Consider the following 23,512-nt stretch of genomic DNA (forward strand, 5'->3'; position numbering starts at 1 on the left):
AACCCCTAAAAGGTCTCGTTCCCTAATCAGGGAACCATGGTTGCATTCGTAACCTGAGATGTTTTATTTCAACTGAGCTCTTTTTTGGCTAATAATGATGTGCTAGATGTGTTTAAGTCTGGTTTTAGGGCAGGACACAGGACTGAATCAGCTTTATTGAGAGTTTCCAATGATTTATTATTCATTGCAGACTCTGGTAGACGAGGAGCTTTAATTATGCTCAACCTTAGTGCAACTTTTGATCTAATAGATAATATCCTTATTAGATCATGTTGTGGGTCTAAGAGCACCCACAACATGACCATTTTAAAATGGTTTTCCTATTTGAAGGGACAGTCCTTTTTATTGAGGGTTTTCTTCCACTTTAGTTTCTATTGACTGTGGAGTACCTCAGGGCTCTATTTTGGGGCCTATTCTGTTTTTACTATTTTTGCTGCATTTAGGCCTTTTTTTTTTTTAAACACAGTATGTCTTATCTTTATGCTGATGATATTCAGATTTATTTGCCTTTTAGATCAGGAGGATCAACTTCTCATTCATCTTTGTTATTATGTCTTGAGGAGGTGAAGGGCTGGTTCGAGCAAAAATCCCTACAGCTAAATGCAAATAAATCTGAAGTAATTTTTAAGCCGAATAAGGCTGACTGTGACATAAACGATGTGTTGGGTACATGGACAACAAATGTGCAGTCCCACATAAGAAATATGGGTGTAATTTTTGACCAGGCTGTAATGTTTAATCATCTCCTTACTAGTACAAATAAAAGCATATCACTCCAGAGAGCACATTACTCCAGTTCTGGAAAAGATGCAACAGCTTCTGGTTAATTATCGGATTCAGAATAAGTTGTATACAAAAATAGTCTTATGGCTTCAGAAGACTTTGTATGAACTACTTTACTATAGTAGGTGTAGGTGTTTGTCCTCGGCGGTGTGGCAGTGCCTTGTGGAAAAAAACAAAACAAAAAAACAATCATGCTAGTGTGAAAAAACATGAGAGTGGATAAATTCTGTCTAGAGATTCATAAGTCAACTAGTTGTGCAGAGTTAAGGTCACTGCACACTGGAGTCTGAAATTTTTTAATGCTTTTGTCGTATTTATCATCCTTAAAATTCGTCACTCAAAGAAACCTTGCACACTGAGTCTGATGTGTATTAATGAATCTGTTCTGAAAAAATTCTTAAAACTGTACTGAAGTACTGTACTCTAAAGTACTAGTACTGTAGTCTTCAGGCACTGAGGATGATTTTGTTCAGTGAGGAAAGAAAGGAAATACTGTGTCTATCCAATCCTGAGATAAGGAGAGGAAGGAGAGTTCCCCTCCATGTTAAAGGGTTAGTTCACCCAAAAATCTAAATTATATCATTAATAACTCAACCTTAATGTCGTTCCAAACCTATGAGACCTCCGTTCATCTTCAGAACACAGTTTAAGATATTTTAGTTTTAGTCCGAGAGCTCTCAGTCCCTCCATTGAAGCTGTGTGTACGGTCTACTGTCCATGTCCAGAAAGGTAAGAAAAACATCATCAAAGTAGTCCATGTGACATCAGAGGGTCAGTTAGAATATTTTGAAGCACCGAAAATACATTTTGTTCCAAAAATAGCAAAAACTAGGACTTTATTCAGCATTGTCTTCTCTTCCGTGTCTGTTGTGAGAGAGTTTAAAACAAAGCAGTTTGTGATATCCGGTTCGCGAACGAATCATTCGATGTAACCGGATCTTCTTGAACCAGTTCACCAAATCGAACTGAATCATTTGAAACTGTTTGCACCTCCAATAAGCATTAATCCATAAATGACTTAAGCTGGTAACTTTTTTCAAACAAACCAATAACCGGATATAACAAACTGCTTTGTTTTGAACTCTCTAACAACAGACACGGAAGAGAAGACATTGCTGAATAAAGTCTGAGTTTTTGCTATTTTTGGACCAAAATGTATTTTTGGTGCTTCAAAATATTCTAACTGACCCTCTGATGTCACATGGACTACTTTAAAATATCTTAAACTGTGTTCTGAAGCTGAGCGGAGGTCTCATAGGTTTGGAATGACATGAGGGTGAGTTATTAATTACAGAATTTAGATTTTGGGGGGAACTAACCCTTTAAGGAGCAGTGGCATTTTCCTGAGCAATTAAAAGTTTACTTCAGGATGTTGGTGGCTCAGTTTGATGCTTTGCGAGCAATACTAGAGCCACATATTAAAAAGAAGACCACCAATTTCCATGAATTCAGTGTGCAAGCATTTTAACAGTGCTTTGGGCTGCGTGACAAAATGGATCAACTTGACAATCGGCATTCTGGATTTCGGCATTCACTTGTACGGTGGCTTTGAATGGTCAAAACACTTTTCAAAATGCTTGCTACGGATGTGGAAAACGCTTTTTTTATGACAAAAGTTTTGGAGACCGTGTGTAAATGTGATTGACACAACGTACGCTTGTATTTATTTTTGGCTTGTATTGTATTCATCATGTGAAAATTTCAGAGTCCTTGTTCAGTGCCCTTAAACCTGTACATTTCTGTGTCTCTCAGCAGTTGGAAAGGAAGGACAGTCAGGGCAGCTCTCAGCACAGCATATGCAGTCACCGCAGCACACACACGGACTCACCTGGCCGCCCGGAGCCCATTGTGCCTACTGACACCCTGGGGGGTCCTCCGCCCGTGCCACCTCCTCCCACCCAGCCACTGCCTGTCCTGCCCACCTTTGACAACTCTGGAGCCAATGGGACTCTCCAGAAGAAACCGGACCCCTTCAAGATCTGGGCACAGTCCAGGAGCATGTACGAGAGCCGGGGTGAGTACTCGTCTTACTGCAGGAAGTGTTTTTGTTTACGCAAGCAACTACTGTAATGTGACATGTTGGCACGCTCTTCTCTTGCAAGGATATGTTACAGCTACACACTTCAATTTAGTTTGATTTATCTTAAGATTCAGGTTTCTATGTCAGTAGCACTTTTCATTAGTCATATTCATAATTTTGAACTAGAAGCTGATAGTGTACAGTCAGACTGAAATTATCTGAAAGGCAGGCAGAGATGCGAGCTGACACAGTGGTGTCATCAGGTTTAACATGATAGAGCTGTGCATCTTCTGCATAGCAATAATAAGAGAAGCCATGTGGTCAGTGAGGAGGTGTAAATGGAGAAAAGAAGGGGAGAGAGCACTGAACCTTGAGGAACTCCAGTGATTAGCTGGCTTGACTCAGACAGCTTACTCCATGAAGCCCTGAAAGATCTGCCTGTTAGGACAGAGTCATCTGAAGATGTTCCTCTGATGTCCAAGGGTGATTTACAGTGTCAAAGGCTGCAGACAGGTGCAGTTGAATAAGAAGTTTACTCTTGCTAGAAATGGTCATAAAGTCGGTCAGCGCGGAGTGTCTGCTTCCGAATCCAGACGGGTTGTTCTCAAGTAGGTTGTCCTCTGACAGAAAAGCAGACAGCTTATTGGACACATTTGAGACATTAAGAGATCTTATTGGATTTTGAAAGAAAAACGAAAGAGACTGGTCTTTAGTTTTCAGCATTGAGTGCTTTCTTTTTGAGCAGGGGGAGCCTAACTAAAGTTGTGAGAAAGGGGATGTTGTAAACTGGATGGCACAAAAAAACATTGAAAGCATGAATACTTGAGTGGAAATGTGTGTGGGTGGAGGTAAGCTGTGGCTATATAGATTGAAGAACTGATTGCTGATGTATGCCATCTTATCAGGGGAAGTCGTGGCCTAATGGTTAGAGAGTCGGACTCGCAACTGGAGGGTTGTGAGTTTGAATCTCGGTCCGACAGGAATTGTACTTGGCTGTATGTCATGTCACTTTCACTTTCAGTGAAAAGAAGGTGGTCAGAGAAATGTAAGTACAAACAGTTTTGCAGTTATGTATAAGGATGATCTGCAGATAGAAGAAGGAGGATTACATTTCCAAGTGTGCCATGTTGTCTGCTCATTTCAACCAAAGCCAAATCAGTTTTTGCTAAAAAGCCTTGTTAAAGGGTTAGTACACCCGACAATGAAAATTCGTCCATCTTCTACTCACCCTGGAAGCATCAACCCCTGTAGCGAATCCATGCGTTTTTGTAAGATAAATATCCAGATTTCAGACATAATAAACACTTTTTTTCTCACATTGGAAGCGGAAGACTCAGGAGGCTCGAGAGGGTCCATGTGCAGAGGTATTTATTGGGGTGAACAAAGCAGAGTCAGACAGGCTAGGGTCGTACACAGTAAGGGCGAGTAAATACAAGCAAACAAGTCCAAAAAGACAGGCTGAGGCTGAAAACTACAGGAGTCCAAAACCAGAAGAGACAAATCAAGGGAAATGCTCAGCATGCTAATGGAAAATGATAGGCAGGACTTTGCAAGCATGCACTGGCCAGCTAAGCCCATGAAAACACTAATGGGATACATAGGAAGAACAGGTGAGGGCAGAACCGGACATTAGACTTTAGGAGACCGCTCCCTCGTGTGTCTGGAGGAACTGGCAGGTGTGTGAGCGGATATTACAATATTGTTGGCTATTGCTACAGACATACCTGTGCTATAATACAAAACAAAACAAACATGTAACCGATTAAAAACAATCACTCTCTAGATCTTGTAATAAAAACTTAAAATAATTATAAGATACCAAGTTTTGTATCTTCATCTGCTTTTGGAAAAGATTCCAGTCTGAAATGGCTGCATATTTAAAATATGTTTTACCAAGCTCAGTTCTAACAATAGACACACAAACATTATAATTTGATTGAGAACATAATGAGTAAATGCCAGATGTAGTTACAGAGATAAAATGGCAAAAAAAATAAAATAAATAAATAAACGTTATGGTTGTATATTTTAACAGATATCAATGAATTTTCTCTGAATACTCAAAGGAGACATATAGACATATCACACAGACAGCACAATAACAGTGTGTCAGGGGAATGTCTTTAAATTCCAATCAAGGAAAAGTCATACCATATATATATATATATAATGTGTGTGTGTGTGTGTGTGTATTAACTAAATAATAAACGGCCCCAACACAGGTCCTTAACAGCCTCCAAAGAATCTGACTGATACCCTCCATCCGAGTTCTTCCCTTTATATTAGCAATAAACACTGACAGCATTTTCTGATAGTCCTACTAATCTAAGTCTATTTAATAATATGTTGTGATCCACAGTATCACAGTAGATCATGGTTCTATTGGTTCACATTAAATTTGTAATTTAACATTGGGATACAGGAAAAAAGTATTTTAACAAAAAAAAGTAAAATCAGGCTTTAATAATTGCACTGAAAACAAGGTGGTTAAAAGATTGCATTTTTTCAGTTTCTGTCATACACCCTTCATCATGTATGACCCATTCCAGCAGTTACACGTGGTTATAGAGTATCTGAAGAGGAAGACTCTGTGTAAGCACACTGCAGTCTGGTGCCCTACAGATGACGTGTATATATATATATATATATATGTCATTAATTTGTACCCCACCTTTGTCATATCTGATGTGTGTGCCTGTAGTTCTGAAGGTTATGGCAGTATATTTTAGGATGCACCTGAGTAGATGTCCATGTGCTCACAGGCCGGTTTGGTGGCAGATTGCTGGGCGACTCCTCTCATAGTGCCAGGTCCCAGTCGGTGTTAAATGCTCCACACGGAGTGCACTTGGCAGATCCAGACCTCTGAAGTGAACTGTGTGAAGGGGCCAATTAAATGCTCCATGCTAAGCTTCTGTGGTTAACATGATGTTGTTCCCTATGTGGTGAGGTGAGCATTCTGCTCATGCTTACTGTTTGGCCGAGGCTTCGTCTGACAGTCAGTGTGGGAACAGTGTTAGACACCTCACCCATCTGCTGTCTATTCATAACACATGCAAATAAACCACCAACAACAGCGGTAGAATCCCAATCTGTAGAACAGGTGTGTTCATTTACTATTAAGATTTAATCATTTGTAAAGCTGAGCTCTGTAAAACTATATGTGCTTTCTGACAGTGGAAGTCTTATAGACTTTTACAGCATCTATAATATATCTACATTGCAATCAGTGTGTCTCCTGCAGAAACATGCTAGAGAATAAACAGGTGTATTTATTGATCTACGTTTCAGTACCAGACTCTCAAGAACAAGACATCTTCCTCTGGAGGAAGGACACAGGCTTTGGCTTCCGTATCCTGGGGGGAAGTGAACCCGGAGAACCGGTGAGTCAGAGAACACACACACACACACACACACACACACACACACCCTTCCAGCAACAGCTGATAGAGCAGAGAGGATACTGCTAGTCTGTCCCAGTCACTGCTGCTGTCTTACACGCCAAGCTCTGATCTGAACGGAGAAAGCTGCTCTGATCTAACCTTGTCTCCAAGTGTTTAGCGTGATATGAAGGACAGGGTCCTGGTATCAGAGACTTGTACTTGAGTTGTCTCATGCCACAGACTGCAACCTGCCAGAGCTGTCCTTCTCACCAGTGTTCTTCCATCAAATGCATGTCAGATCTACATAGGGCACATAGTGAAGTACGGCTCTGCGGATGAGGACGGCCGTCTGCGCTCGGGAGACGAGCTCATCTGTGTGGATGGCACGGCGGTGGTGGGGAAGTCTCATCAGCTGGTGGTGCAGCTCATGCAGCAGGCGGCTAAACAGGGTCACGTCAACCTCACCGTCCGCCGGAAAAACACTTTCGGAGGTACACCTGCACCAGCATCTCATTTTCTAGTTTGATTTTCATTCTAGGTCATTTAATTGTTTCATTTGCATATGTTTTTCTCTTTCATTTTTCATCACTTCTAACACTACAGAACAGTACAGCATAACAGCTGAAAATCCTATGGACCTTTCTCATATTTTGTACCACACATATATTTTTACCTTCCCATTTGCTCAAATAGCAAAAGAAAACTGCATGATAATGTTTCGACTTTCAAAAAAATGGTAAAAACTTTTTCAGATATAAAAAAAATGTGGATTTACGGTTTTGATGACTGCTGATATGCATCATGTTGTATTATTATTATTATTATTATTATTTGGGCTTATTTAGTTAAATATGGCTTCAGGAGTAAACAAAAGACCCAAAGCATCAAACCCAGGAGCTTTACTATCTGTGCTGAAATCTGAAATGCTATGATGCTTGTTCTTATTGAGAGTAATCGAAGTCAATCACATTGTTTAAACACATTATCATTCACACCTCTAGAATATTGGGTTCAGAGAGATCAAAGAGATCTTTACAAAAGTTTTGAATTTCTCTTTGACCAATGGCAGGCCCCGTAATGTAAATGCTGTGCTTCGTGGTTATGTGCATGTATTTTAAATATGAATACTTTTATTACTGAGATGCTGGGAAAGAAGCTTTGACATACATCATGCTATAGCATCATTAAACCAACATCTAACATTGGACAAAAGTGTTTGTTTTCCCCCTCCGACTCTAAGGCAGCTGTGTTATTTACAACGTGAATCAGCATATAAAGAATTTAGGGGACGCATTTAATTAATCACATGAATGCACTTATGAATGCAGAATATAATTGCTCTCACATCAAACTGAAGTGAATTGTCTGTTGTCTCGAATGGAATCATTCTAAATGTACAAAAATCATTCTTGAATCGAAGAATACAAGACAGAAAACTATTTAAACCACAGTTTGTCAGTCCTCCTATTACATAGGAGATTTATCATGAATGTTGCCCTTGTGAGAGACCACAGGGTCTGTAGGATCACAGGTGATGCAGACGCACTGACGAGCCTCTCCGTGTGTGTGTCTCTGTGTGTGTGTGTGCGTCTGTGTGTGTGCGTGTCTCTGTGTGTGTGTGTCTGTGTGTGTCTCTGTCTCTGTGTGTGTGTCTCTGTGTGTGTGTCTCTCTGTGTGTGTCTCTGTCTCTGTGTGTGTGTGTGCAGGGTGTAAGGGCGAGGCGGACGTGCCGCCGTCCCCGGCCTCCTCTCACCACAGCAGCACGCAGGCGGCGTCTCTGACGGAGGAGAAGCGCACACCGCAGGGCAGTCAGAACTCTCTCAACACCGTGAGCTCGGGCTCCGGCAGCACCAGTGGCATCGGCAGCGGCGGCGGCGGTGGCAGCGGCAGCACAGTGGTCAACATGACCCCGGCCGCCCTGCAGCCCTACCACGTGGAGATCCAGCGCGCAGAGAACGAGGGCTTCGGCTTCGTCATCGTGTCTTCCGTGTCACGTTCTGACGCCGGCTCTTCCTTCGGTACGGTGTTCGTGTGCTTAATATGTTTTCAATACGATACCGATACGAAGACCAGTATCATCGGTACTGATACTAATACTGATACGATACTTCTGGACTCAACTTTTACATTTTTACATTAAATTACTAAAACTAAAATGGGTAATAATAGCCACTTTAGATTTTTTACTTTAGATTTTAAATGGATTTTAGCATTCAATATGCCTTAATTGCAACAAATTGGATTATATTGTTGTTTACACATGGTTAAACTGTGTTTACTGTAATGGTAGCCATGAATATCCACAAAGCATGGTAAAACCATGGTTCATTTTCACAAGGGACTGCAGTGACGAGCTGTTGCATGCATAAACTGACAGTCTATGATTTATATTAACGTTACGACAGGCAGGAAAGTAGTTCTTTCCTATACAATTATTTGCTGACATAGGTTTTTATTCCAGTTTAATCCATATTGTATGCATATTTTTTAAATAAAATTACTAGTAAATGAAACACACTTAATATCCATATATTATATGCGAGTATTGATACTTTCGATACTCGCATCAGTATTAATATATTGATACTTCAGCCCGTCCCTAACCATGATGAGACCTTGAGAACAACGATGTGATTCAAGACTGTGATTTGATTTTAGGTGTTCAGATTTTATCACTGAATGTTGGCAGGGACTACTGGACATGAGAAAATCTTGATAAGAAATGATTTCACCTTTCTCTCTCTCTCTGTCTGTCTCTTCTGTCTCTTTGTCTCTCTTTGTCTGTCTGTTTCCCTTCTGCCTCTGGACACACACACACACACACACACACACACACACACACACACAGCGGGGAACACGGCCATGCCTCATAAAATAGGCCGGATCATCGAGTGCAGTCCGGCCGACCGCTGTGGGAAGCTGAAGGTGGGTGATCGGATCCTGGCGGTCAACGGCTGCTCCATCACCAACAAATCCCACTCAGACATCGTCAACCTCATCAAAGAGGCCGGCCACGCCGTCTCGCTGCGCATCATTCCCGGAGACGGTGAGTCTGTCTTCATACTGAGATCCCATTTCAGATGATGCAACACTCGACTGGACTGAAACTGGAAATATCTGCATGTGTTCAGTGACTGAATAACACAGAACGAGCTGCTGTAGTTGTCATAAATGAGTGTTGTGTTCTCCTTTAGCTGTTCAGAGAGCAGGAATAATAGATATAAGCCGCACGGCACACAGCGTCATATGCTCGTGGTCTCCTAATTAACAGATCAATATTATGTCTGCTTTTTAAAACCAAATACAGAAGCATGGCTAGCGTGTGCATCTTGAAACTGTGGGAAACTCTGTATATGACTTCATTATTATTGAAACGAACGCTGCCTGACCTGTTCAGTAATTCCCATGAAGCAAACAGTGGAGACTGTGAGTGATGCTCAGAGCTGAGAGCTGAATACAGTTCAAACATAGCACTCTTCAAGCTTGTCTACAGGAAATCAGGAGAATCACAGAAGCGTATCTGATCCTGTCCAGTAAATCTAGACCTGATGATGCTGGAGGGGATCTTTTGAACCTTCACACATGAACGCATGTGCTTCTCATGAGCAGTTTTGATCTGAAGAAGGCTGTCATGGGAAAACACAGAGCTGGTGGTGAGGTCAGAGACCAGGCCGTGCTCAGCTCAAACTTTATCTACATGCAGAAATATAGATATGATCCTTTCTACCATGTTTTTAAGAATTAGCCACAAGGTGGTGCTGCGATGAATTCCTTCATTGTTTTACTCCGGTGGCCTAGAATCTGAATTCTGGAGTATGTCTGTATCTAGAGATGATCGACAGTGTCTCTCGTGGAAACACTGGTCCAGACACAACTAATGAAGATAGTCCAGATGCATGGCCAAAACATCACTAAACCCAGAACAATCTGAAGACCCATCAGAGTTCAGCTTGTGCTGTGTGGTGGTCCAGTCTGATGCTGGTCCACAGTACAGAACAGCTTCTTTCCCTTCAGGGCTGAATGTTTTGCTTGTGTTCTCTTCACACGCTCAGAGCTCCATGAATGTCTTTCTCTCTGCCCAAACAGAGACGTCAAACGCATCACTCCTGACCAACGCAGAGAAGATCGCCACCATCACCACTACACACACACCTCAGAGCAACACAGAGCCCAGGTGAAACACACACACACACACACCTCAGAGCAACACAGAGCACAGGTGAAACACACACACACACACACACCTCAGAGCAACACAGAGCCCAGGTGAAACACACACACACACACACACACACACATACCTCAGAGCAACACAGAGCCCAGGTGAAACACACACACACACACACCTCAGAGCAACACAGAGCCCAGGTGAAACACACACACACCTCACTAGGATCTGTTCAACATGTGTATGGATGTACAGTACTAGTAGTGATTCTTGTAATAGGAAGTTGAGGAAGTTGTTGGTAACATGACCAGTTGTTTCTCTTCATCCAGCAGGAATAACAAACCCAAAGCCGCTCTGCCACAGCCAGCAGTCTTCAGTCAGGTGAGAGATAGATCTGTGATGCACACACAATCTAGATTAGACCGGGAACAGGACTAGGCCTAGTAACAGATTACTAGTTGGTTTGTAGAAAGGTTTATTTTATTTTATTATTATTATTATTATTTTACTTTTGTTGTACTGTCTGTTCTTTAAGGCTGAACGTCCACACATATTATTTTGTATCATTTTGCAGTCTTGTGCTAAAAGGCCAACAAATCAAACAGATGTGAAATTACTGCGCTCTAACAGTACTAGGGTGCATAGAGCAATAAAACTGTAATGACTTAAAATGTTAAATATAAGGAACCTCACTCACTTTAGTACTTCTCGATTTGTAGATTTTCTGTTTTAAAAAAAAATCCATAAAGCGCATACAAATCAATGGGAATGCTAAAATGCCTAAAATAAATGTTCACATCATTCTTCACTCACAATGGACAAAGCAAAACACAGTTTTCTGCTCGATTAAAAAGACCATAATTGCTGAAATGACAGATGTGTAACTTGAATCCTAACCCTACACTGAAAAAACATGTAACATGCACTTATCCTGGTTTAATTTATCATCTTAATTAGTTATCAAGTTTAACAATGTTCTCCTGTTTTAAATGTACATGTTTAAATGTCGACATCATATGTCTACTCTAAATGATTGAAGAATTCTCTATTTATTCCATCCTGGTCAGATATTAAACACAAATGTCTTAAGTTACATCTCTGATGTAGTATATTATATCAATCTGGAGATGAGCTGAAATATCAACCATTTAACATTATTGAGAGCACATGATTTGGCATAAATGTCAGGCTGAACTGTTTCTTGTTTGTTTGTTTTTGTTTGCAAATGACACAGTAACATATATTGTTTGTGAATCCCATTGTTGTGGGTCCTGGATTGCACAAACTCAGAGTTTGATTTGTATATTAGCTGTGTGGAGGTCTGTACTGCAAGAAGAAATATGAAGTCTAACTCTAACGAGCAAAAGCTTCCATCTGATCACAGTGCTTTCTAAGAGAAACATCTTACAGATTTATCATAAAAAATGAATTATCTCAACGAGTCCTGTTTTGCCTGTACATACAGTATGTGAACTTAATAGATAATAATTAGTTTCTAGCCCTGAAGGTGCCCCTGACCCTGACCCAAGTTGTTAGCTTATATTACTCTCAGTAAGTGCATAGACTGTAAAAGAAACTGGTTGCCAGGTTGGTTTGGTGATCTGGTTGTGTTTGTGTGTTCAGGAGGCAGAGTATTACTCTGTTGATCTGGAGAGGGGGAGTAAAGGTTTCGGCTTCAGTCTGAGAGGCGGTAAGGAGTACAACATGGATCTGTATGTGCTGCGCTTAGCTGAGGATGGAGCCGCTGTCAAGAATGGGAAGATGAGGGTAAGAGTAAAATGAGTTTTTCTTCACAAAAATAGCATACGTTTTTCTTAATTGAAACAAAAGTTCACATTTTCTTCTTTGTAAAGAACAAAAACGTATATAAAATACCAAATAGTGATGATTCTGGCTCACATTTAACAAAAACCCACCTATTCACTATCTAGAATATGGTGACATGCCAGTCAGCTAATCAACTCAAAACACCTGCAAAGGTTTCCTTAGCTTTCGAAATGATCTCTCAGTTTGGTTCACTAGGCTACACAATCATGAAGGAGACTGCTGATCTGACAGTTGTCCAGAAGACAATCATTGACACCCTTCACAAGGAGGGTAAGCCACAAACATTCATTGCCAAAGAAGCTGCTGTTCACAGAGTGCTGTATCCAAGCATGTTAACAGAAAGTTGAGTGGAAGGAAAAAGTGTGGAAGAAAAAGATGCACAACCGACCGAGAGAACCGCAGCCTTATGAGGATTGTCAAGCAAAGACAATTCAAGAATCTGAGTGAACTTCACAAGGAATGGACTGAGGCTGGGGTCAAGGCATCAAGAGCCACCACACACAGACGTGTCAAGAGATTTACTGAACCACAGACAACGTCAGAGGCATCTTACCTGGGCTAAGAAGAAGAACTGTTGCCCAGTGGTCCAAAGTCCTCTTTTCAGATGAGAGCAAGTTTTGTATTTCATTTGGAAACCAAGGTCCTAGAGTCTGGAGGAAGGGTGGAGAAGCTCATAGCCCAAGTTTCTTGAAGTCCAGTGTTAAGTTTCCACAGTCTGTGATGATTTGGAGTGCAATGACATCTGCGGGTGTTGGTCCATTGTGTTTTTTGAAAACCAAGGTCACTGCATCAGTTTACAAAGAAATCTTGGAGCACTTCATGCTTCCTTCTGGTGACCAGGTTTTTGAAGATGCTGATTTCATTTTCCAGCAGGATTTAACACCTGCCCACACTGCCAAAAGCACCAAAAGTTGGTTAAATGACCATGGTGTTGGTGTGCTTGCATACTCACCAGACCTGAACCCCAGAGAGAATCTATGGGCTATTGTCAAGAAGAAGATGAGAAACAAGAGACCAAACAATGCAGATGAGCTAAAGACCACTGTCAAAGAAACCTGGGCTTCCAGACCACCTCAGCAGTGCCATAAACTGATCAGCTCCATGCCACGCCGAATTGAGGTAGCAATTAAAGCAAAAGAACCCTCTACCAAGTATTGAGTACATGTACAGTAAATTAACATACTTTCCAGAAGGCCAACAATTCACTAAAAATGTTTTTTATTGGTCTTTTGAAGTATTCTAATTTGTTGAGATTTGTTGGTGGGTTTTTGTTGAATGTGAGCCAAAATCATCACATCTAAAAGAATCAAATATTTAAACTACTTCAGTCTGTGTGCATGGAATTTATATAATTCACAAGTTTCACAGTTTGAGTTGAATTACTGAAATTAACTTTTTCACGACATTCTAATTTATTGAGATGCACCTGTATTACTCATTTTAGATTAAATAAACACTGGTGGACTCGCTTTGGGACTTTTTAAGCACTCTAGGATTCTTGGACTGTTTTCAGGCTACGGTGCAGAGAATTGTATGCTTTTAACAGACTGACTTTTCCTTGTTTTATTATGTTGTCTTGAAGTCCCACGAACTTTGTAAATACACCATTCTTAAATGATGTTCTGTTTTATGTCATTGTTTTAAAGCGTATAGTATAATGTCTGGCTGGAACACACCCAATCAGTTATTATTATTATTGTAATTTTCGTCAAAATAATGAAATGCTAATCGACACAACCATTATCACTGCTTAGAATACAATTAAATATTGTGTGCCTTAATTTGTCTAAGGATCCACATAATCTCACAGTAGAATTTAATTTTAAACGTGAGTTTGGAGTAAAACGTGTTATTAAAAGTGGTATTTTCATATGGTCTGAGATGGAGCAGCACTTACTACACAGAGCTGTAGTTCACTGAGAAACTAAGCAAACAACTATCATTATCGCAAACTATTTTGTTGAATTCATAATCCTACCTTTATTATGTCTACGATTATGAACACTGTCAGGATCATTAGATGTAGTGCCCATGAACTTCAGTAGAGGGCACTCCACTCAGGACCATTCCACCCATCAACCACCAGATGTCACTTGGGCACTAGCACCTCTCATACTGTTGCACCACACCCGAGCTACATTCCCCATGAGTCACTGCATCACAATTACATTGCCACACCTGCACCTCATTCATCAGCCAATTTCCTTGCCACACCTGCACCTCATTTACACAAACATAAAAGCAGCACAATCACTCTCACTAACTGCGAAGTCTTGTTTAGCCAGTCTGACACTTCAGAGCATTTTTCCTGTGTTTGTTATTCCTGTGTTTGAACTTTGGACTGTGTATTCCGACTCTGATTCTCCGCTGCCTGTCCCGATCTCTGCTTGTTTCTGGTTACGATTCTGGTTATCCCTGACACACCTGACGCCATTCCTGATCCCTGCCTGTCTGACCATTCTGTTAATAAATGCTGCACATGGATCTGAACACCTCTGACTCCTCGTTACAGAAGACTTCGCCATATCAGGATCCAGCAGCCCGGTATACTCTCGTTACTTAGATGTCTGTTCCCACTTCAAGGTCAGCATATCAACTCTCCCGCTCTATCGTTGACCCAGTAGATCAGCTATTGCACCTTCGTCAAGGAGCTCTATCTACTGAAGAGTATGTTCAAAAGTTCTGTGAGCTATCATATCAAGTACAGTACTATGATGAAGATTTGTTTAAGGACTTCTTCAGACTCAATGAACCAACTAAATCATTGTTACCTGGATGGGAGTTTAAGGGCAGTTTAAGGGACATCATGGACTATACACTTATATTATGTGACTCTCCGTTCACTGCGGGAGAGGCAGAGGACAGCATTGAAGCCCCGAAGTCTTTACACAAAATGGCTGCCAGCCCTGAGACAGTTCACAAGATGGCTGCCAGCCCAGCGCCGCTGCACAAGATGGCCGCCAGCCCAGCGCCACTGCACAAGATTGCCGCCAGCCTAGCGCTGCTGCGCAAGATGGCCGCCAGCCCAGCGCCGCTGCGCAAGATGGCAGCCGCAGTTGACCTTCCAGAGTCAAGTCAGATCACCACAAACACCCAAGAGTCATGTAAAACAACAGTTAAACTTCATGAGTCAAGTCAGGTCACCGTTGATCAGGTCCCTATTGTTTTCCCCGAGTCTAGTCAGGTCACCGCTGACCATCAAGAGTCAGGTCAAGCCACCGCTGACCATCCAGAGTCAAATCAAGTCACCATTGACACCCATGAGCCAAGTCAAGTCACCGACGATCTTCACGAGCCAAGTCAAGTCACCGACGATCTTCACGAGCCATAGCTTTTTCGAGAACTATGGCTCTGTGTAGTAAATGCTGCTCTACCTGAAAGCAGGTGATGGAGATTTACTTCTAATCACAGGACCAGCTTTACTGACTAAATGCGCGTGACAATCACTATTAATTGCGTTTCATTAATCTGCAGCCTTGAATGTGTCAAATTAGCACAAAAAAAATGGGAAGGTGGCAAATACATTTCCACGACACTGTACTTTAGACAGGTTTTTTTGTTGTTGTTTTGTTTTTTTTCAGTATCGATCAAGATTTATTAACCAGTAACACAAGTGTATTATGATTTGTGAGAAGCACCCAGTTTTGTTCGTCAGCCACTCATGATGCCCTCTTGAGCCTCCCATAAGCTAATGGTGGTGTCTGCCTCATTTGCAGGTTGGTGATGAAATACTGGAGATCAATGGTGAAAGTACAAAAAATATGAATCATTCTCGTGCCATTGAGCTGATTAAGACCGGAGACAGACGAGCTCGACTGGTGCTGAAGAGAGGAGACGGATCCGTCCCAGAGTATGGTGGGTAACAAACAAGATCACCCTCTGCTAATGTCTCATGCTTTTTGCATTTTGTTTCAAAGTGTTCAGTCATTGTGTTTTCTATACTGAATTGTCTTTTCTTCTTGTTCTCTACCATAAAATTGTTACTTCTTGGTGATCAATGAGCCTCTGTTATGTGTTCATCTAGAGAGTGAGATCTTCAGTTCTTCTGAACAGTCTTCAGTCAGCCAATAAATCTGTTGTGATTTGTCAGAGTGCTGCATGTTTCAGTTCTCCTTATTTATCTCTGTTTCTTTCTCTCCCTGATCTCTCATTCTCTGGTGGGCTCCTCAGCTATGATGGGCCCCCATCTTGCTGCCTGTCTGAGGAATGATAAGCTGGGCGAGCCCTGCTTCTACCTAATGGGTCAAAACCAAGCCACGGTTTGTAAAGGACATTCTGTGTGTCAACCCTTCTTGTCACCCAGTCACACGTTATAAGCCCTGCTTAGGCACACGCGTGTCGCTGCTTCACCCGCTCTCATTTCACCCCCGTGGATCCATTCAGCCGCTGGCCTCTGATGGCATGCTCATTGGATAGATGCACCTGATGGCATGCTCAGATGCCTGTGTGATGCACAGTGTGTGGATGTTGTGGACACTGCAGTGTTTTCATATCACCGATAGCACATAACATAACATGGGTGAATGTTACAAGAACTTGCCTAGTTCACAAAAAAAGTATACAAATAAAAACTATCTTTTGTTATTACCCATAGAACCGGTTTTGTTAGATTCACCCATAAGCAAGTAATGGAATTAGTGTGCTTTTGTATTCTGGACTTGTGACAACTTGGCAAAAGATACAACTTTAAAATTGTTGTAGTAATGACAAACATTGCCCTCCACATATATAAACGGGCTGTAAGAAATGTCTGCACTATTTATCCTTCTTTCAAAAATCTAACCTTTAAATAAAATAAAATAATTAAAAGAAAAAATGCCTGTTTTTAATGGACCAGGTGGAGTTCTCATCACAGGTCCAGTTCTCGCTATTAACAAACCAATGAACTCCTAAATTGCTGCTTATTACTAGTTTGTGAGGTAGTTGTTAACTTTAGCTTCTGGGTAAGACAAGGGATGTAGAAATATGGTCATGCAGAATATGTGCTTTCTAAGTACTAATAATCAACCAATATGCTGCTAATAAACCACCAGTTCATAGTGAGAATTGGTCCCTATTCTGAAGTTTTACCAAATTCTCTTCAGATTTCACATTAGGAGGCATCTGACTACTGTAGTTGCATACACTGCTCATAAAAAGCAGTTTCAAGGAGTAATCCGGTGTCTTAAAGACACATCAGCAAGGATTTGCCATTACCAGTGATTTCAGAAATGCACATTTGGCACCCGTTTCACACTGTAATCTGGTAAGGTTCATTGTGAAGACATTTTCCTTTCAACTCCATCCCGGTGTTACCCTGACTAACTTTAACACTGTTGTCCATTTGTCCTTGCCAACATGATGGCATAGTATGATCTAAAGCAGTGCTTCTCTAACCTGTTCACGCCAGCACCGCACATCCTCATCAGTCCAGCTGTGTCTATAACAGTGAGGTTTGAGGTTTAGATTGTCATCACCCAGCTGTGAAATCTTGACAGTCTGTTCTTCTGAAAGTTGGAAATCGAGGGCGGTTGCAGCTCATCTGTCTGCTGCTGGCCGGTGCCATGCCATGCATATTCAAGAAAATGACACCTTTCAGCAACCCAGTTTTAAAAGCTATGTTAAAATGGATATATTTTTACTTTCTTACAGAACTAGACAGCTACCATAGGGACCACAGTTGGCAAGAGTTATAGTTGGTCTGAACTACCCATTAGCCTCCACTCACGGTCTCTTCATCACAAGCCTGTTCCCCAAGGCACTATAAGACGGTTCTTGGCCATGACTGCATCCTATTGGCCCATTAGCATTTAGGAGTACAGTATGCATGGCAAGATAATTTAATAAAACTCCATAAAAGCCTTCTGACCTGGGTTCTAGACTAAAGATGGACTCATTGGAATTCTCTTGGCTGATTCTGAATTATTATTATTATTTTTTTTTTTTTTTTTGGAAGTGTGTCCTTCCGATACAGATTTTTGCAGATTCCGATTTTCTTAAACAACTCTCAAAATAAAGTGCTCGGTCACTGGAAAGAGGAAGAAATAGTTCCAAAAATAGTGGGAAACACGTTTCATTTCCCAATATCCTTTCAAATATATTTGCATTACAGTGGCCCTTTCACCAATGTTCGTTGTAAGATATTTTATTCACATCTGGCAAGTGGACTCATAATACACGGGAAAATTACGCAGTGTAGTCTTTATTGAGTCATAAAAACAGAATTCACAGTTTTATGCAGAATGTCACGGAATTTGTCAAACTTTGAATTAATCAGTCAAAAGTAGGGCATTTCACTTAAATAAAATAAAAATATTTATCTGTAAATCTTAAATCGCAAAAGTCGATTTAAATATGAATCCTGCATGTTCTGCATGTCTCTGTTAATGAATGGCCCAGACGCCCGGTTTCATTTACTACACTCTGTAGGGCGCGTAAATGAAATTAATGATTTATGCCTTCATTGTGATAACCATAAAAATGTAAATACACAACACAGCCACTTTAATTAAATTAATAAATGAGATTGTTTATACATTCAAATAATTAGACATGCTAAAGCACAGAATTAAATAACAATAAAAATATAAATAATATAATAAGAAAAAAATCATAGGGCCCTAAACTTTATAATAAATTGATGTGCAAATCTTTAAGTTTCATGATTTTGATTAATTAGAATTGCTAATTGATGCAATTTAATTTAACTATTAAAAAGGAGTTGAGAAAAATGTAAACTGAAAAAAGCAATACTCAACAATTAAAATGAGAAGAAAAAATCAAATGGATTTCATAGGGCCCTAACTATCCCTCAGCCAGTTTGGGAACCACTGCTTTATTCTTTTAAATTTTACATTAATTTTATTATATATAATTTTTATCAAAGTGTACATTTTAGTTTCTAACAAGTTTACTAAGTTTACTTCCACTTGTCAGATGAGTTTGTGGCAAAACCTTCTGCATTGTTTACATGATGTTTATAACTGCATAAAATTTATTAAAATAGATGTTTCATTTCATAGAGTACAAATTGATTTCAAAATGCACCTGGGTGTTTTGCATTTTGTGTTTTTTAGTTGATTAAAATACTATTTTTCCCTATGTATTTCATCACTGTGGATTTCTTTTGAGAAAAGGTCTAAAAATCTTGTCTCGTTCTCGTGAACCCAATCTCATGTCTCGTCTCGTGGATAAGTGTGGGGAACACTTTAGCCACCCTGATCACCCATGCATTTAGATAGTGTTACCCTGTGAGCAACCAGTGATATTAGGGTGCTGGTCTTGATGTTAAGCGTCTGTAACTCTCATCTTACAGATGCTTTCTAAAACTGTTTGTCCAAGAACTGTAGTAAAACATGATCATGTATGAGAAACACCACAAGCTGTTTGACCCGGTGGTGTTTTCAGAGCTTTAATCTAGGGCAAACCTGGGTACACAACTTTGCAGGAACCTGAAATGTTTGCATTTTCTTGGTCAGTTTCCACTTGTGTAGTTTATTGGTTTCTATGACTAGACTGAATAAAACACAAGTAAGTGTATCCAAACATTTGCCTGCTTGTGTATAGATGTTGTTGAATGAAATGTTTGCTTTTATGCTCGATCACATCAAGTGCTGTCTGCTTGTTCAAGTTCTATGTTATGTCTAAACTGTTAACAGCCGAGTGTTTTCAGTGGCCTAACTTAATGCCTTTCTTTATTCATTTCCAGACGGCCCAAATGACAGCTACTCTCCCTCACCCAGGCCACAAAATAATTCGGAAGTGAGGGCCTTGCTAGCCAGTGGCCCCTTTCATCATCCGTCCGAGTCCAGCTATACATCAGAGCATCCCACACCATCCCAGCCCAAGCAGCACCAAACTAAAGACAGGCATCATGATCAGACGAGAGAACCGGAGAGGGACAGCAGAACAGGACTGTACTCGAGCGCTCCTCAGCACCCTTCCAGGAACAACCGTCCCAGCCCCTCGCCGTCCCCCGACAGCAGCAAAAACAACTCCCACCGCAAGGTCAAGAAGTCCGAGTCCGAGAGCGGCATTGCCAAGCTCTTCAAAACACTGAGGAAAGAGGGCGGATTTGGGAGGAAAACGTCCAACCAGGATCTCCTGAGACGAGGCCGCAAACCCTCCACAGACGCACAGAGTAGTGCGGGGTCTCAGGTGCGCAGCGGGTCCCTGGATCGCTCCTCCTCCCGGAAGCGCAACACCTCTCCCGACCGCCGCAGGGCCAAGTCTGTGGACCGCCGAACAACACGCTCATATAAAGATCAGTCCCCTGAGCGAAGCTATCAAGCCTCTTCCCAGGACCTGCTGTGCCAGATCTCCACTCCAGAAAGGCTTGTCCGGCCCCAGAGAGAGCCCCAAACACCCCACAGGAACTACAGCAAACAGGGCTCCTTCACATCCACCCCTGAACGATCCCACACTCTCACTCGCACACCTGAACGGGGTCTAAAGAACAGGAACATTCTGCTCAACAGCTCTCCGTCAAGTCAAGCTGAGAGACAGGGATACTTCTTCAGCGGAGCCTCGGAAAGATGTTTCCGCAGGAGATCGGACAGCAGCAGCGATGGAAGTTTCCTGGAAGAGGGCACGGCTCCACAGCTGAGGGATTATTACAGCGCGCTGAAAGCCAGCGGTGTGAACGGGAGCGGCGTGGGCCTCGGCCTCATCCCCAACTCTCCGAGCAAGAGACGGCTTTACAAGGAGAACCACGCAGACCTCAGCATCTGAGCTCAACAAGACTGAGCTTCACCACAGCAAAACAGGCTCCTTTTTCTAGTTTGTTTCTATATGTTGTGTTGCGAGTGAGATCCATGTTTTGTTAAAAGACAGACTTTTCTTTTCTTTTTCCCTTTTTTAAATGTGTCTACTTTGCATGTCCTCTTGTCTCCAATTGAGATTTACTGAACCAGAGCACAAGCATTCAACATTTGTTTCTTTGTTTGTACATTTTTAAAAATGTGTGGCGAAACCTGAACTCAGACTATGATGCTACTGTTTAATTGAGTAATATATATTTAAGCTGTATATTTATTTTTAATAACTGAAATGTAACTTGATAGGATGTCCAGATGAGAAAAGCATCATTCAGTCTCGCTCTGTTGTAATATATCTGACTTTGTTAGTCCTAACACTGCACTGGACTGAGGCACGAGCCGCCCATTAGCAAAAAAAAAAGGAAAAAATGAAGGCAGAAAATGTTATGATGTTGTCTCCGTAGTCACCAGAACTTAGTCTAAAAACACGTATGCACAATTGAGAAAACTTTACCCAACTTTAGCTTAAAGCCAGTTATTTTAGGAATGAATCGGATCCTTCTAAAGTGACAGTGACTTCAGCCTGAATGTCAGTGTGACAAACCACAGACCAGTGGAGCTACAGGAACAGAGATAATTCATCCAACCATGAAAACACTGGATGTATATAATGTGAGAGGTCGTTCTAATTCACAGTCATTTTAAGCAAAAGTCTGAAGTATTTTGAAATGTCCCTTATGCACCACATTTACCTCCATAAATTCAAGTACCAAAGGCGATTGAAATGCTCTGAACGAATGGAATCCCTTAACAAGCTTGTGAAAATAAAGGTGACACATGGACGCAGCACACATTTTAAGCTGAATGTAGAGTTGCAGCACGGAAGATTCAGGTCACCGGATCCGATCGAAATGACACCGTGAAAACGGCACATGGCGCAATCTGCCCATCTGAGCCAACACTCGCTCTGGAGAGCCACTGGACTTCAGTGATATGCAGACGCAGACGTGTTTGTTTGGGAACACCGCTGGTTTGTGCATTTTGACAGGACCGAGAACATTCCTTCACTGTCATCTGAATGGTACTGTATCAAAATGAACGGATCAGCTGCTGTCTTTTGTACAAATTTTATTACTGTATGTACTTCAGAACTGTGTACGTAAGGATACTGTTGCCTTTTCTCTGTACAAAATAGAATTTATGAAAGATGTCCACCTAAAGAAGATGTTTCTACTCTGCTCACTGGGACTATGAGTAATGTGTGTGTGAAAAGTTGTATTTTTCCCTCTCTCCAGGAAGGATGGGAAACGTATGTTTTTCAAGGAAGGGCATTGATTATATGTTGTGATGGATAGCCTGCTTTTTTTCTAGAGATCTTGTATACTGTCTGTGGTCTCTGAAAAGTTCTATGGATTTTAAATGCTTTTTTTCTGTGTCTATAAAAGCAGTACATGTATATGGTCTAATGTTTGTTTTTGTTTTTAATGATACTATGCATATATATATAAATATATATATTCTGCATTCTCCATAGCGTTATTTGATCCCTGAAATTACACAAGTTCAAGTAGACGTGGACTTACACAGTAAAGGTTTTTTTTTGTTTGTTTTTGTTTTTTCTTGTTTGGATGGATCACATTATATATGTAGCTATCAAAAAGAAGTCTGTGAATGCTATTTTTATTATCAAATAAAGTTTTGCATACAAATTCACAATTCCGTGTTCATTGTGTTGGTATGGAATTACACTGTATAGCGTAGCTCACATGATAACCTGAACAAGTCATTCCTAGTATTCAGTGTCATTTGAGTCCCCATGATCTAATGTGGTATATTTTCTGTACAAATTAGCTAATACTTGTTTCTAAATGCTCATCTTACAAATTGACTGACTCTCTACCATAAAACACAATGAATATGCACCCAAAATTTATTAATAATAAAAATAATTGCTCCTATTTTAGTGCAAGAAGGCTAAAATGCCATGCCATGTCCCCAAGTAAGCTTTCATAAATTCAGCCACAAAAATAAGTAATAAAAATCAAACAAATTCCAACGTTTTAAGCATCTATAAGGAGTAGAATAAGTAACACTTTAATTCACCCTTGTTTCAGTGTTTTATAATGATTCACTGATTAATGCAGCATGATATGTCCACTCTGTTATGCTTATTTCTAGTGAAAACTGAAAATTTATTGTAATTTTGAAAATATGGTTAATAAAAAGAGTAAAAATGGAACTAAATTAGCACTGGCTTGCTCATCACATGGGTAGCTGACTTCGGCATTAAATGTCCTTCCTGTTATGGTCCACACTGATACTGTTTTGGGTGGACATGTTGTATACTTTGATGTAAAAATTACTTACTGTAAGTGCTTAAAGCATGCATTTGTACTTGATAAATTTAGGTAACACATTGTTTTAGTGGCCAATTCTCACTATTACCAAGTTGCTTATTAGCATGTCTATTATTAACATATAGGTTGTTTATTAGTACTTATAAAGCTCTTCTTCTCCTAATCCTACCCCAAACCTAAATTTAACAACTGCCTTACTAACTATTAATAAGCAGCAAATTGGGAGTTTATTGAGGCAAAGT

At 40.8% G+C, this 23,512-nt stretch overlaps 1 protein-coding gene across 11 annotated transcripts in view; it reads left to right on the forward strand.

Moving 5' to 3' along the window:
* Positions 1–22,442, forward strand: part of magi1a (membrane associated guanylate kinase, WW and PDZ domain containing 1a) — a 68,948-nt gene extending 46,506 nt beyond the window's left edge. For 7 of the 11 annotated variants that reach the window (XM_052562879.1, XM_052562875.1, XM_052562880.1 and 4 more), the window contains 10 exons: positions 2,536–2,797; positions 6,092–6,183; positions 6,482–6,674; positions 7,890–8,201; positions 9,032–9,229; positions 10,270–10,357; positions 10,681–10,732; positions 11,975–12,118; positions 15,895–16,033; positions 19,866–22,442. In XM_052562879.1, the coding sequence (XP_052418839.1) occupies positions 2,536–2,797; positions 6,092–6,183; positions 6,482–6,674; positions 7,890–8,201; positions 9,032–9,229; positions 10,270–10,357; positions 10,681–10,732; positions 11,975–12,118; positions 15,895–16,033; positions 19,866–20,887 (2,502 nt within the window). In that variant the 3' untranslated portion in view covers positions 20,888–22,442. Of the gene's footprint in view, positions 1–2,535; positions 2,798–6,091; positions 6,184–6,481; positions 6,675–7,889; positions 8,202–9,031; positions 9,230–10,269; positions 10,358–10,680; positions 10,733–11,974; positions 12,119–15,894; positions 16,034–16,348; positions 16,438–19,865 lie in introns of all 11 variants that reach the window. The other 4 variants (XM_052562881.1, XM_052562882.1, XM_052562876.1 and 1 more) reach the window with 2 other exon arrangements.
* Positions 22,443–23,512: the final 1,070 nt, after the last annotated feature.

The sequence above is a fragment of the Carassius gibelio genome, chromosome B8 (genome assembly GCF_023724105.1).
Source record: "Carassius gibelio isolate Cgi1373 ecotype wild population from Czech Republic chromosome B8, carGib1.2-hapl.c, whole genome shotgun sequence".
NCBI classification, from domain to species: domain Eukaryota; kingdom Metazoa; phylum Chordata; class Actinopteri; order Cypriniformes; family Cyprinidae; genus Carassius; species Carassius gibelio.